This window comes from Polypterus senegalus, chromosome 2 (genome assembly GCF_016835505.1).
Source record: "Polypterus senegalus isolate Bchr_013 chromosome 2, ASM1683550v1, whole genome shotgun sequence".
Taxonomy (NCBI): domain Eukaryota; kingdom Metazoa; phylum Chordata; class Cladistia; order Polypteriformes; family Polypteridae; genus Polypterus; species Polypterus senegalus.
In genome coordinates this window covers 72,970,733-72,985,765 of record NC_053155.1, presented here as the reverse complement: position 1 = coordinate 72,985,765, position 15,033 = coordinate 72,970,733, and the positions used below count along the sequence as shown (strand labels likewise).

Genomic DNA, 15,033 nt, shown 5'->3' with positions numbered 1-15,033 from the left:
TAAGGTTACTGCTTGGAATTTAGGGGGGACAGGCACTCCAAAAGAATATTTAAAGCTTTATATACCATTAGTAGAGAAAAGCACAAGCAAAATGACACCTTTTATTGGATAACTAAAAGGATTACAATTTAAAGGTGTCATTTTGCCTGGCTTTTCTGTACATTCATAATGGCTAACACGGTACAACACCCTAGTACTACTTACTATACCATTAGTAGTATTTTCAAGTCAGTTCAAAATTATAATCAGATCTTTTTCTAGTTAAGTTTCTTGCTACTGCATTATGCACTATTGGCAACCGATTAATGTCTTTCTTAGGTAGTCCTGACAGGAGTGCATTATAGTAATCTAGTTGACTAAAAACAAAAGTATGAATTAATTTCTCAGGGTCTTGCAGTTTTATAAGAGGTCCAACTTTAGCAATGTTCCTTAAGTAAAAAGTACAGTAGTTGTAATCTGATTAGTGTGCGATTTAAAGTTTAGGTCAGAGTCCATGATTATACCAAAGTGTTTTACCTCCACCTTGAATTTAATTCTAATTGATCAAGTTTATTTTTATTTTCCTGTGGTAGTTCATCTTGTGCTTTTAGATAATCTGGCCAAATGGAAACATGCAGATTGTAAAATGTTGTGGGCTCAAAATAGATTATTAATCAGTTCAAACAAATAATGTGATTCATTCAAACTGATTATTTTTATTTCCATAAGAAGCATATGCCTATTGGGTGCGTTTTTATTTTGCAAGCTGTCTTTGTTAGGAGTACTCAATTCCAAAGCACATTTTTTTGTTTAAAACACTCGCACAAATCCTCTCCTCCTTGCCATACTTCATCCCACCTCTATGGCTACAGAAGTTGGAACAGGTGTTGACAAGGGAGTTTCAAAAAAGCACAGTTATTCAGAGAAGGTGAGTCTCTGTACACTGCCATTGAGAAAGAGATCAAGCACGGACACTTGAGTTGTGGAAAACACAAGAAATAAGTTTCCCCAAATTGGAGAAACTTGCAAAAAACAACCCGTGCATCCCTGCCTCAAGCAGCCTGACTCAGAAGAATATGTATGTATGTATGTATATGTGTGTGTGTGTGTAAAATGTTAGATTTGTTTTTTGTTTTTTCTGTACCCTAGTGCAATATCTGACAACTTGTTTTTAAATGCTATAGTTTTTTTTTTCCTATGAAGTATTTGAAAGAACTTTGGATTTTTACACTATAGTACAGTATGTCAGATTTTTGTTCTTGCTTGTATGCTACACAATTCACCTTACGGCAGAGCAGTTTATGTTTATCCAGATTGTAATGTTTGTGCCCCATAGTTCAGTTATGATTAGTATTTTATTTCTTTTGGATTCATGTCCTGTTTACATTAAGGGTAAGTGTCTGTTTAAAATGCTCTAATTATAATAATTTTGTTGGTCTTTTGTATTAATCCTGTGTGCCACTTTGAAATGGCTTACTCATACTTGCACTGTTTGATCTCGCTAATACTTTTGTCTAGTCATGTTAACATTTTTCTATTATTTTACTTCACTTTTAAGTAAATAAGACCTGTTTTCCTTAACTGTTATTTCTATTAATCTCATTAGTCAGCTACAATTAATACCCAATTAAAAAGACCAAGCAAAATCAATAAGACTTCTACAAACGCGTTTCTAAAGGATGCAAAATATTGTCCCATTATCGCTATTGTCAAAGTCCCCGAAAATATGTTGATATCATTGTTTTGCCAATATCACATACTCCTACTCCTAGGTATAATCAATTGCTAAATAACAACTAACAACCAATTTTCTTCCTGTTAAATAGGACTGAAACCAATTTAAGACACTGCTGGAGAGGCCTACCCAGTTTCTAAGCTGATCTTTTCAGAATTCTATGGTCTCCCTGTGGAAATGATACAGCATGGCAACAGCAAAAAAAAAAAGAAAGAAAAAAACAAACAGCAGAGGTCATATCTGGGAATGCTTTTGAGTTTGTGCATTAACATTTCAGTACATGAGTACAGGAATCTTATGTTGTTAAAAAAAAAATTACATTAAAAAGCAAAATACCCATACAGGGTCAACTTAATGCCACTTTTATCCTATTCTGAAAAAAATAGTTTTTGCCGTGAGATTGAAATAACATTATTGATCAAATGAGCTGTAATTGTTTAAGTTGTTTCATCATGCATTTGTTAGTGGAGTTAAAAAGATTAAAGTGAAATTAATCACTTTTATTGCCATTCTACACAAACCCTGTTAATTTAAAGGAGGCTTCACATTCATTCTCTGATTGTAATAAGCACTTCTACAGATGTCCACCAGTTTAAGCATCTGTCCATTTTCGAATGGTGTATACAGTTCGGGGTTATGCTAGAATTTCAACCTTAACACGCATCTACAGTTACGCCTATAGGACTGTGGCAGGAGTGACACGCAAATGACAGTTGTAACAAGAAATATCAACACAACAACAACAACATTTATTTATATAGCACATTTTCTTACAAAAAGTAGCTCAAAGTGCTTTACATAATAAAGAATAGAAAAATAAAAGACACAGTAAGAAAATAAAATAAGTCAACATTAATTAACATAGAATAATAGTAAGTTCCAAAGGCCAGGGTGGACAGGAAAAAAAAAAAAACTCCAGACGGCTGGAGAAAAAAATAAAATCTGTAGGGATTCCAGACCATGAGACTGCCCAGTCCCCTCTGGGCAAGACTGAAACAACATGGCCATTTGGCTTGCCTGCATTGACGATGACAAGAACAGCTCCATGTGTTAATACCAAAAAAAAAAAAAAAAGTGTTTAATGCTTCATTGCTTCAAAGGGCAAGGCACATCTCCCCATTAATACGATATGTACTGTATCAACAGAGATGTGTAATCACCAAAACGTGCAATAGTAGAACAAATTAAACAGCCTACTTCATTGCCAAATACAAATCTGCTGTGCCTGTTATTTTTCCTTCTCAAAAACATTCAGTACGTGCGTACCTTAATGTTGAAAATATGTGCTATTCAAATACTCACTAATCTGAACTTGCATTTGATTGACCACCATAGTGGTTTACTATCAAGACAGTCTCTTGTGCTTTGCATGTTTTTTGTTTTGTTGTATTTCACTATGTTCCTCTAAAACAAAGGACTTGTTTCTACCCACAAGGTTATGTTCATAAGGTGTCATTTTCTTCTTCCAACTGCCCCCATCCCAATCGCCAATTTAAACTAAATTGTAATGATGGAATGAAAGTGTCCCTTGCTCTGTTTTAAGATATATTTTATTTTTTTATTTAGGAAAAAAGAACAAACTAAGAGTGTATTATTTGTCATGGTTGCGAAATAAGATTTTGCATAATGATCCTGAAGTAGAGAAGAAACAAGGGTGGACAACAGTAGGTGATTTGGAAGGATGTGTGCACTATAAAGTTGGTAAGCACTTAGCAGTTATCTTTTCTTTCCAAGGTAGCCACAGTAAGGAACTGTATCAAGGTTAAATAAATATATATTGCAAATTAACTTTGTGTGTTTACCCCTTTTTTTAAAAAAAAAAAAAAAAGTAATTGACCCAGGAAAAAAAACTCTTGTGAAGTCAAGTAACTGAAGTAATAGTTGTAAGAAATTATAGTGACCATTAAACTGACAACCAAAAGACGAAAAACATACCAAACGTGTGAAAATTAAAGTACAGGTCTGGTAGCAGTAGCATATAGAAGCCAATTACAAAAATTGTTCTGGCACAGTTCAAGTGCACACTCGCCAATTAGCAAAGTAAGATGCAATCCTACAAAGTACAGTGAAAAGGTTGCAACCTTGCTGGAGCTGCAATAATGAGAGTCCAGATGCATATAAATTTTCATATCCATTTTCTGTATCCATCAATTTTCTAATCGGTTGCCCATACTACCTCAACTAACTCCTTTCGATGCAGAGGAGCAGTGCCTATACTGTACTTTCAGCTCCTCCCCAATATCTGTGCTCCTCATACTGTCTCTAAGGCTGAGCCCAGACACCTTGCAAAGGAGGCTTATTCCTGTCGTTTGTATATTCAGTCTTATTCTTTCAGCCACCACTCAAAGCTAGTGACCATAGGTGAGCACAGAAAGATAGATTTGGTGGAGTCTGAAACTCACTACGAACAAGTCTGACTAGCTGCTGGCAATAAGAACCAAGCTTTCACTCGGGTTGTCCATGGACTGAAAATCCCACAGCATCAGGCCTGTTAACCCATACAAAAAACATGTAGAATTACTGGCCATACTCCTGGAGAGAATTCTCCTATCAAAAATAGTTGAGATATTTGTATAAGTGAAATTCATTATTGTGGTCTTCATGAACACTTAAATGTACTTGGTTGTGGCTGTTGTAGTTTAATCATATTTCTGGCAATGCTGAGTTTTCTTGTATTTTTCCATTTAATTCTAGCGGGATGGACAGAGCACATGTAACCACGTCTATTCCTTGTCTTATTACCTTTAATTGAACTTTTATTTAGTTTGTATAGTGTCATGCCTGCTTTATATAAAAACAAAAATTATGTTTTGAGTGTAGATAAAGTACAGGTAATAAGCAAAATGTTTACATCCTTTTTTGGGCTCAATATTCCATCCAAAAGCAAGAGGTGATTATTTTAATTTATTAACTTTATTTTTGTAGTTATTCTAAACAGAAGTACAAAATGACAGAAATATTCAGCTGTGTCAGACTTCTTAACAATGACTCATTTAATTAAGTCTGTACAATTGTTACAATTTGTGCCTTTGCGTCAAATTTCTAAAATCCTTATTTTTTTCTATATTTTACATTGAGTTACTAGTCCTCCTTTTATTATTGTTACTGTATCTCTCAGCCAGTTAAACTGGACAGAAAGTTATATGTATAATGTGATGTGATAGTAACAGATGTGTGAACAAGTTTTGGTGTGTTTTACCTAAATGTGTCCTTTAAGGGGGACTCATTCCATCTGTGGTTGATTCCTGCCTTCTGCCTAATAATGCCAGGTTATGCTCCACATCCCTTTATTGAAAATTTGCAATAAAATAATGGATACTTTTTTTAAATCAAAATTCTTTTACATGTCACCATAGTACTATTATAACATTCATTTTGCACTAAGTAATTCTTTGTGTATTAGGCAAAGTTGTCAATTTTGAAAATACATTTTTCATAAAAAGATTTGTTTATATAATTTATATAATATAATACTTTTATTTGGTTGTGCTCACTTTTTTTTTTTTTTTGGCCGGCAGTAAAATATGAAAGGATCAAGTTCTTAGTAATTGCATTGAAGAATTCAGTGGAAGTCTATGCATGGGCACCCAAGCCATATCATAAATTTATGGCCTTCAAGGTAGGAAATACAGGTTTAGTTGCAGTACACAGTTTTCATATAATAAACTTTAAATATTTACCTTTACCAAATAAATTGAATTAAAACTAAGATTTTTTTTTATTAATTTCATATTGTTAAAATAGAGAGAAAAATTTGAAATGTTGGTTTATTCATTATCATCAATAATATAGTCTAGTAAACTTTGGAAGAAGATCTTTATTCAAAGAGTTATGTATATGTAATTTTTTGTTACTGTCTTCTTTATTCACTTTCCTTTTTTTTTTTAACCCCCTACCTGTGTGTTACATACCTTTCTGTGTGTTTAAGTTACATATTGTACCATATAATGGTGATTGATATTGGGTGCAAGGACACCCAACTCTAGCATAGGGTTTAAAAATAACTACAAAATGGTGTTACTTATTTTCAGTTCTCATTTGTAATATTCGGGCTTGTTCAGGTAAGAATTAAACGGCAGGTAGTTTATTTTAGCAGCAGAACGCCTTGCGCATCTGCTCTGGCAGAGTTCTTTCTTGCCTTGTAAAGAAAACTGCCATTTTGATCTCCCCACTTGACTATATCTGCACTGTTACTGAAAGCACTTTTTTCACCTTATGGACGAAATACATAAGAAAACCAACATTTAGTCTTAAGTTTGACAGAAGTATATATAATAACTGTTAAGAGCTGTTAGGAGACTGAAGAGGCAGGGTGAATTCCTGAGAGGACCAAGTTATTTTTATTTCTAACTACCAAAGTCTCTTTTTGGAGAAAAAAAAATATTATTAGCAAATGTAAAATGCTGGCATCATAAATGACTGGAAATACCAAAAATGTTTTGATTGAAATCTATAGATATTTTCACAACCTTCAACATATATTTCATACATTTTTTTTTCTTCAAAAATAACTTTCAAGGCTCACTTGTGATGACTACATCCAGTCAGTGACCAGGCTGGGATTGGAACCCAGTTAAACCAGGATTCTGAAGCTATGAGTCTACAATCCTGCTCATTGTATCATTGTATTGACCCCTAAAATAGAAAAAAAAGCAAACCATTTTTTTAAGTGTGCATTTTGAATGAACAGGTATTTTTGATGTTCTACTAGAAAAGCTGTTGCTAATGTTTTACATAAGTTAAACTGTTCTTGGGCACTGGCTCTCTATTGGACAGAAACTGGCAGCTATCCATACCACTAAGCTTGTAGTGAATGTACTAATATACTGTGTTACTTTGAAGAAGGAGCTCAAAATGTTAGGCCTTGTGGTAATATAACTTGAATAACACAAAAGAATTTGTGATTTTTCTGAAACAGCTGTATTCATTACTATAACACAGAGGACCAGTCTCTACAAAAATAAAGGCAACACAGTGTTCAACCCTGAATGAAAGCCTTTGAGCCATACACCAGACTTGTTCATTTAGTGCACATAGAAAGACACACAAGTACACTCTGGACCGATTTGGAATGCTTTGTCTTTTGTGTGCTTCCTCGTGTACTGTGCTGATAACTTAAATTGCTACATAATATTAATGTAGATTATTTGCAAGATTTGTTCATAAAAGATGATGTATGAATATCCTACTTTCTTTGGCTTGTTGTGAAATGTTATTAGTAAGCTCATAAATCACGTATTTGTCATGTTATTCCATTTGTCAGGATGTGGACTTAGAAAATAATAATACTAATCAAATTGTTTACTTGTTTTAAAACATACAAATAAGAAAATGAATAGATTAACATGCAGAAGACCAATGGAAATCTGAAAATAACATTATTTTAGACTTGCATACAGTGCATCTGGAAAGTATTCACAGCGCATCACTTTTTCCACATTTTGTTATGTTACAGCCTTATTCCAAAATGGATTAAATTCATTTTTTTCCTCAGAATTCTACACACAACACCCCATAATGACAACATGAAAAAAGTTAACTTGAGGTTTTTGCAAATTTATTAAAAATAAAAAAACTGAGAAATCACATGTACATAAGTATTCACAGCCTTTGCTCAATACTTTGTCAATGCACATTTGGCAGAAATTACAGCCTCAAGTCTTTTTGAATATGATGCCACAACCTTGGCACACCTATCCTTGGCCAGCTTCACCCATTCCTCTTTGCAGCACCTCTCAAGCTCCATCAGGTTGGATGGGAAGCGCCGGTGAACAGTCGTTTTAAGATCTCTCCAGAGATGTTCAATCGGGTTCAAGTCCTGGCTCTGGCTGGGCCACTCAAGGACATTCACTCCTTTGATATCTTGGCTGTGTGTTTAGGGTCGTTGTCCTGCTGAAAGATGAACTGTCGCCCCAGTCTGAGGTCAAGAGCGCTCTGGAGCAGGTTTTCATCCAGGATGTCTCTGTACATTGCTGCAGTCATCTTTCCCTTTATCCTGACTAGTCTCCCAGTTCCTGCTGCTGAAAAACATCCCCACAGCATGATGCTGCCACCACCATGCTTCACTGTAGTGATGGTATTGGCCTGGTGATGAGCGGTGCCTGGTTTCCTTTAAACGTGATGCCTGGCATTCACACCAAAGAGTTCAATCTTTGTCTCATCACACCAGAGAATTTTGTTTCTCATGGTCTGAGAGCCCTTCAGGTGCCTTTTGGCAAACTCTAGGCGGGCTGTCATGTGCCTTTTACTAAGGAGTGGCTTCCATCTGGCCACTCTACCATACAGGCCTGATTGGTGGATTGCTGCAGAGATGGTTGTCCTTCTGGAAGGATCTCCTCTCTCCACAGAGAACCTCTGGAGCTCTGACAGTGACCATCGGGTTCTTGGTCACCTCCCTGACTAGTGCAATGTGATTCAAGAAGGTGAAGGGTTTAAGTGGGTCTTAGGTGCTAACCACTTTTTTTTTTTTTATAATAACAAACAGTTTATATCTTCAAATCAGCTTAACGCTTCAATAGATTCTATTCACATTGCACATTGGGTATTTTTTTAAATGCACAAGGTACAGTAAAAAGCTAGAAGTTAACAGTGTAATATAAGACCTTCATCCCAAAACTATAAAGTGTAAATGTAAACACAATGAAAAAATCCCAAAACTTACTAAGAAAACAGAGTTAGATGCACACTTGCTGCATAAAATGAAAGTTTTTTTTCCTCTAATATTGATGAATATTGTTTCTTATATGGTGAAAAGTGTTTGTTTTTTTTACTTAAACTGAAGCTTTAATTTCAGTGAGGACATGTAGTCTGTTTATAGCCTTGTACATCCATCCATTATCCAACCCAAACTGAAGCTTTAATTTCAGTGAGGACATGTAGTCTGTTTATAGCCTTGTACATCCATCCATTATCCAACCCACTATATTCTAACTACAGGGTCACGGGGGGTCTGCTGAAGCCAATCCCAGCCAACATGGGCGCAAGGCAGGAAACAAACCCCGGGCAGGGCGCCAACCCACCACAGGGCGCGCACACACACCAAGCACACACTAAGGACAATTTAGAATCGTCAGTGCACCTAACCTACATGTCTTTGAACTGTGGGAGGAAACAGGAGTACCAGGAGGAAACCAACGCAGACACAGGATGAACATGCAAACTCCACACAGGAAGGACCCGGGAAGTGAACCCGGGTCTCCTAACTGCGACGCAGCAGCACTACCACTGCGTTACTCCTTAGCCTTATACAATTATATATATATATATATATATATATTGTGTGTTGTACTTTTGCAAAATTAGTTATATCAGACAGATTAACGTAAACATTTTTGTTGAGGAATAACATTCACATAACGTATAAAATTCCCTTCATTTCAATCATAATACAGAAGCAAAGGAGCACAACTCTTTCATAATTCTATTGTTGCGGTTTGTGGTGCATGTTGGTCTTGAAAATGGGACCCATAAGAGTTTGTCATGAACTGAATGCAGTACCAAGGGTCTTTTGCTGTACTTACTGGTATTCTCTGTGTTAACTGTTAATTTTATTCTTTCTTGCCAGCCCAACCCAATATTTTGTAAGCGTTTTGATTTTTTTTAAACTGGCTTGAATAAAGAAGCTTGTGAAAGAAAAAACATCAAATTTTAAAAGAAATTTGCATATTTCTTATTAGTATAGAAATGGTAAAAAACCAAAACATTTTATTACTATTTTAAATAGCAACCAAGGTTATTATAGTTTTATCTTTTTATATTAGTTTTTATTTCTATATTACTTATTCTACTTGGAAAGTTTGTGTTCCTTCATTGTGTATTTTTAGTTATTATTTAGTTTTTATTTCACAAAGACATTTGTATTTTATTTTTATATATGTATATGTGTGTATGTGTTTGTGTGTATATATATATATATATATATATATATATATATATATATATATATATATACTGTATACATATATATATATACATATATTATTTATATATAATATACATTACCTTCAGTTTTAGTAATTATAGTACGTTTAAAGAGCTACTAAGGAATTTAGTTTTGTGTCACAATTGGACAGAATTGTACACATAACAGGTTTGGATATGATTTTAATGTTAGTGGAAGCTCACTACACTACATAGTTTACTGTCTGGATTTGTTTTTGTCTGATAAAAACAAGCATAATCAAACTCAAATGCTGAATATGAAAAATATATGTTTTAAAATATTTTCCTTGTCATTTGTACCGAACAAGTGTGCGCTGACTGTTGGCATCTTTTCCTTTTCTTGACCAGAATGGGCCAGTTTGGGATGAAATTTAGGTGAATTTTAAGGTTTGAGGATTTTTACTCTAAATGTCTATAGCACACAACATAATCTTGCTCCAAGACAACGTGGTTACAATTAATGCCTTCAGTATTGTATTAAAAAATCTCCCATACTGGGCTTTATTTTCTTCTAGCCATATTGATCTCTTATTCCATCTCAGGCACATATAATTTATAGACAGAATTTTGCCGCTTGCAGGCCTGAAAAAGATCAGAAAACAGATTCTACTGTATTCTGGTGTGATCATGAAAATCATGGGGGCTTAGGAAGAACAGGGCTCTTAGGCTTGAATTAGTGTGCAGGCCCCATCTAGCTATATTGAGGGAAACAAAAAAACAAGTCAGTAGTGTGAAGGTTAGGGGCAGTGGGACTTGAATAGCCCATACATAAGAATAGTAAACCCTTAATGAGCAGGAATAGGAGTGTGGAGAGCCACAAAGTGACAGAACAGCATCTGTGATTAGGAGCAGTATATACATTTTCTAAATCTGCTTAATCCAGAACATGATCACAGGAAACCTGGAACCTATCCCAGCAGCTTTGGATGCAAGGCAGGAAAAAATCCCTGGAGTGGGTGCCAACCTATTGTACCAATAATATATATATATATATATATATATATATATATATATATATATATATATATATACATATGTACAATATGTATGATATTGTTGATGCTAAGAACAACAAAGTGTAATGTTTCAAGTATCTATTTTGAGAGAGAGAGAGAGATCGAAAAGAGGGAGACAAATATTTTAAAGCACAATTCTACCACCTGATTATTTTCACAATATCCTGTGTTTTGAGCTGTGAAAGTAAAACTAAAAAAAGATAAATTAATAAATACAGAATAAATACAAACACATGTAGTTTTCACCAGTTGCCATACTCCTACCTACCTACCTTTAGTTCAGTAGAGACATTTATATTGCTTCGTTGTCAACTGACTCTTTTAATACCAAAGGGATACAAAAGTGATTGGTCAGTAACAATATGCTGATCTTGTATGTTGACTGTCAGTCTTTCGATCAGTGCTGTTTTATTTTCAGAATAGGTTTCCCCTGTGTGAAGTGGCAGGTAAATTATTTTCAACAAAACACAAACACCTGCGAAATAAATTGAAACGTTACCCACTGGTGATTCTTTTGTCCATACTGTAAAGGTTTTGTTGACCAGCACATTATTACAGGCATTTAAATTACATCTTGATATGCAAGAAGCACAAGCAAATGCAGCAGCTCATTGTAACGGTTATCAGACTCATGCAGCCTAGAATTTAGCTTAGTGTGTGCTGCTGTATTAAATGCTTTTTACATACTGTATCTTGGGCTCAGTCAGAATTATAGCTAACATGCTGCTATTTATGAACAGACTGAAATTCTGTACAGGATTATCTGTATCTATTACTTCTCTCCTGAGCCCTAGAGATTCAGTGAATGGCAACTTTGAAAGTTACTGATCATATGCAAAGCAAAATCATCACCTTGGTGTGCTTCACTAACAATGGGACCTAAATTTATTATGCTGTCACTATTGGCTCCTGAAAAACTGTTGCCATTATCACATAGTAAATCTCTTTCTACGTCACATACTTTACATGCCCATATTCAGCTTGCTCTTATCACCGCAAATGCTGTGTGAACACACACTCTCAGTCACCAGCTGCTGATCACTGGATGAATAGATGCTGGCGGCTTGTGGTGGATGACTTTCTGTTTTAGAGTTAAAAGTTACAAGGGTTAAAGATTAATGGCAGGAATATCTATTCAAAAGCCAAATATGATATTCTTATTAATATATTTTGATTAATTTTGGGACCCCTGCAGCCCATGTTAGCCCTTGCATAATGTTGTTGTTAGGAAAACTAAAAATATTTTTAGTAAATTATTTTAGTTTAGTTAGTCTTTTCAGCTTCTTTAATAGTTTAGTTTTTAATTTCGGGTTTGTTAATTATTTTATTTCAGTTTACGAAAATGTTTTTTGTTAATAGTTTCAGTTTTATTTAACAACCTTGAATAACCTTCTAATAACCTTGAAAGCAACATGATACTTTTTTTTTTTTTTAAAGGGGCTAGCACCTAAACTTGTGACACAACACATGTTATTTTCAAATGAGAATTGGATCTGCCTAGAGAAACACAAAATCTTATGTCAGTTATTTATAATGTAAAAACCTTTAATTCTAAGTTTAAAGACTCTTAGGAGTGAGTGTTTCACAAAAAACAATCTGTACAGTGCTCAGGGTTGTAACACAGAACCTTTTGATAGCTGATAGTCTGCAGGAACCTGATAATGTTCTTTTCCAAAATCACTAAACCAGAGTAACATTTTCTGAAATTTGCTTATAAAAAATTAAAAAAAAAAAAAAAAAAAACGATCAGTTCCTTTTGAATATATAAGGTTTGAATTGAACTTATTTAGAAGTACATAGCATACCAATGCAAGGATCTCTTCCCTTCACTGAAACATGGTGACAGGAGCTTTGTTATATGTTTGGTTTTTTTTTGGATGCCTCAAAGTCTGAAGATCTTACAGTCACTGAGGGTGACAATTTATTTCTAACTGTAACAAGATATTCTGCATGAGAATATGAGGTTAATTTCTTTTAAACTGAAAACTCAAAAGACACTCTGTCTTTCACATAAATACAATGCCAAACACAGGAGTAAATTGTTGTCTGTTTACACAGAAGAAAATCCACCTTTATTTTTCACCTCTGCATTTTGACCTCAATCCTTTTGAAGTGCTGTGCCATAAACCCAAGTATTCCATGTCAGAAATATAAATCAAGTGAAACAGTTCTGTGAAGATGAAGAGAAGCAGAATACCTCCTAATTGCGGGTCAGATCTGTTTTGCAGCTGTATAGGAAGTATTTAGTTAAGGTTATTGCACCTTTAAAAAGGTTTTACCATTACTAATTTTAAGACATTCTAGACACCATTCTTGCAGGATCCGGAAAGTTCCAGAGTATAATAATTTTATCTTGCAAATGGACTATAATAATATAATTGTTAATAAATACTTATTAATATACAATATGTGTCCTCTCTTAGCTAGGTTATACACAGAGGCGGCCTTAGGGATGTTTGAGGCCTAGGGCTGACCAACCCCACACGGGGCCAGTTACGTCAAACACTGTTACCGGTATGTGTGGACTGTATAAACCTGCGTGCAAATTTAATAAAAAATAACGTTAACATACTCCAGATTTTCTCATTACAGTATTCAGCTAAACTTTTTGCAAGATAACACACAGACTTTATCGAAATATAACGATGTATTAAAAAGGTGCAATTCATAATTCATGACAATACCATGACAGTGAGAAATGCAGTGTCATGTGGAAATTAGCAGGGCCTCTTCTAGAAAAGTACCCAACTTGCAAGTATGCGGAGTCTCGATATGCAGGATGTCATAGTCATAACTCATATTGATGTCATGTCAGCTGGTTATCATTAGAGATGCATGTTCTTGTGCATTAATATTCGGACACTTTTATGGCCTACAAATAAAATGTGAGTTTCAGTGTTTCGACAGGAAGTGTGAAATTAACGTAGAGGTATCATCATGAAATCTCTTACCAGTTTCCAGGTTCAGAGACGGAAATACACTTTTCTTGCCATCTGATGGGAAAAGTCATTGATGACATCTTCATAGTCTAATCTGGATACAATGTCTTTTTCTATAGGTAGGAGAAGCCAACCCGGCGACTAATGGGCTATACCTATTTTAGGAAGAGATGATACTGGTGACCCTTTTCAGATGATGAAGGTGGACTATGGAATGTTTTCAAAGACGTACATGTACGGAATTTGACCTTGACATTGAAGAGGGATTTTAAAAGGGTTCTCTTAGAAACATCTCAAAAATATATATAATGCTGGAGAATAAAACTTGATAAACCTGCTCAAATGGGACACGCGGGACCATCTTACGCACGGGACCTGGGGTGGTCACCCCACTTGCCACCCCCAAACTCCGCTCTTGGTTGTACACGTCGATCTTTAGAAACGCCAAGTCCAGTCATTTTATTAATCTGAAAAATATAGTGTTCATGGTCTTTATTTTTGTATTTCTTTTGCAGTCTTTTGGTGAATTAATGCACAAGCCATTGCTGGTGGATCTGACTGTCGAAGAAGGTCAAAGGCTGAAAGTGATTTATGGATCCAGTTCTGGGTTTCATGCAGTGGATGTGGACTCAGGGACAGTTTATGACATCTATCTGCCAACACATGTGAGTTCAAAAATTACATGCTGCAATTCCTGTTCTCAATGACTTGTTCTGCTGTAGGATTATGATAGCATTTCATCCAATACAAGAAATAATACTGGATGGGATACCGGTTCATCAGCCTTTATGGACTACTTTACAGTTACCTGGTATTCACAGTTGGTATTCAATGGCAGTATACTTGCCATTCACATTTTTAAGATGTTGTTAGAACCTGAGGTGCCCAAAGAAACCCCCTTTAAATATATAGGGTGCAAGCAGTTACAGTGTTCTAGCAGTACTGGTGGTAAAAAAAATATTGAAGCAGTGGCTTACTGCTAAATTTTCAATGCACAAAAACAAGTAAACAACAGAAATAGAGGAGTCCTTAAGTAGGGATTAAATTACTAAACTCATTTTATAAGTCTAATAATTATCATGATTAATCTAGCTCTATGGTCATATGGCCAGGAAGGACAGGGGAATAAAAATCCTGCTGGAAAATGCAAGAGAAAAAACATTCTGCATAAATTACAAGGTCAGAAGACCACCTGGCCCCAATGGGCATTCTAGTAAACATGAATCTTCTACAGTATTTCATTATGGTTGTGGTAGAATATTAGATGCAGTGGGTTTTCTTAACAAATTGGTGGATCTACATTTCTTCAAAAATTACAGACAGCCACAGAGCACATTGTTCAGATGGCAGTGGTACACCGAAAACTAGGGTGGGGGGAGGGGAAAAAAAGGAGATGTTACTAATGTTTGCAAATCTGTAAAGT

General features: G+C 35.1%; 1 protein-coding gene across 11 annotated transcripts in view; it reads left to right on the top strand.

The window, feature by feature from the left end:
* The window catches only part of LOC120523032 (mitogen-activated protein kinase kinase kinase kinase 4), a 222,068-nt gene that overhangs the window by 194,823 nt on the left and 12,212 nt on the right, over nt 1-15,033 (top strand). For all 11 annotated transcript variants that reach the window (XM_039743964.1, XM_039743970.1, XM_039743965.1 and 8 more), the window contains 3 exons: nt 3,281-3,415; nt 5,233-5,333; nt 14,126-14,275. In XM_039743964.1, the coding sequence (XP_039599898.1) occupies nt 3,281-3,415; nt 5,233-5,333; nt 14,126-14,275 (386 nt within the window). The remainder of the gene's footprint in view (nt 1-3,280; nt 3,416-5,232; nt 5,334-14,125; nt 14,276-15,033) is intronic.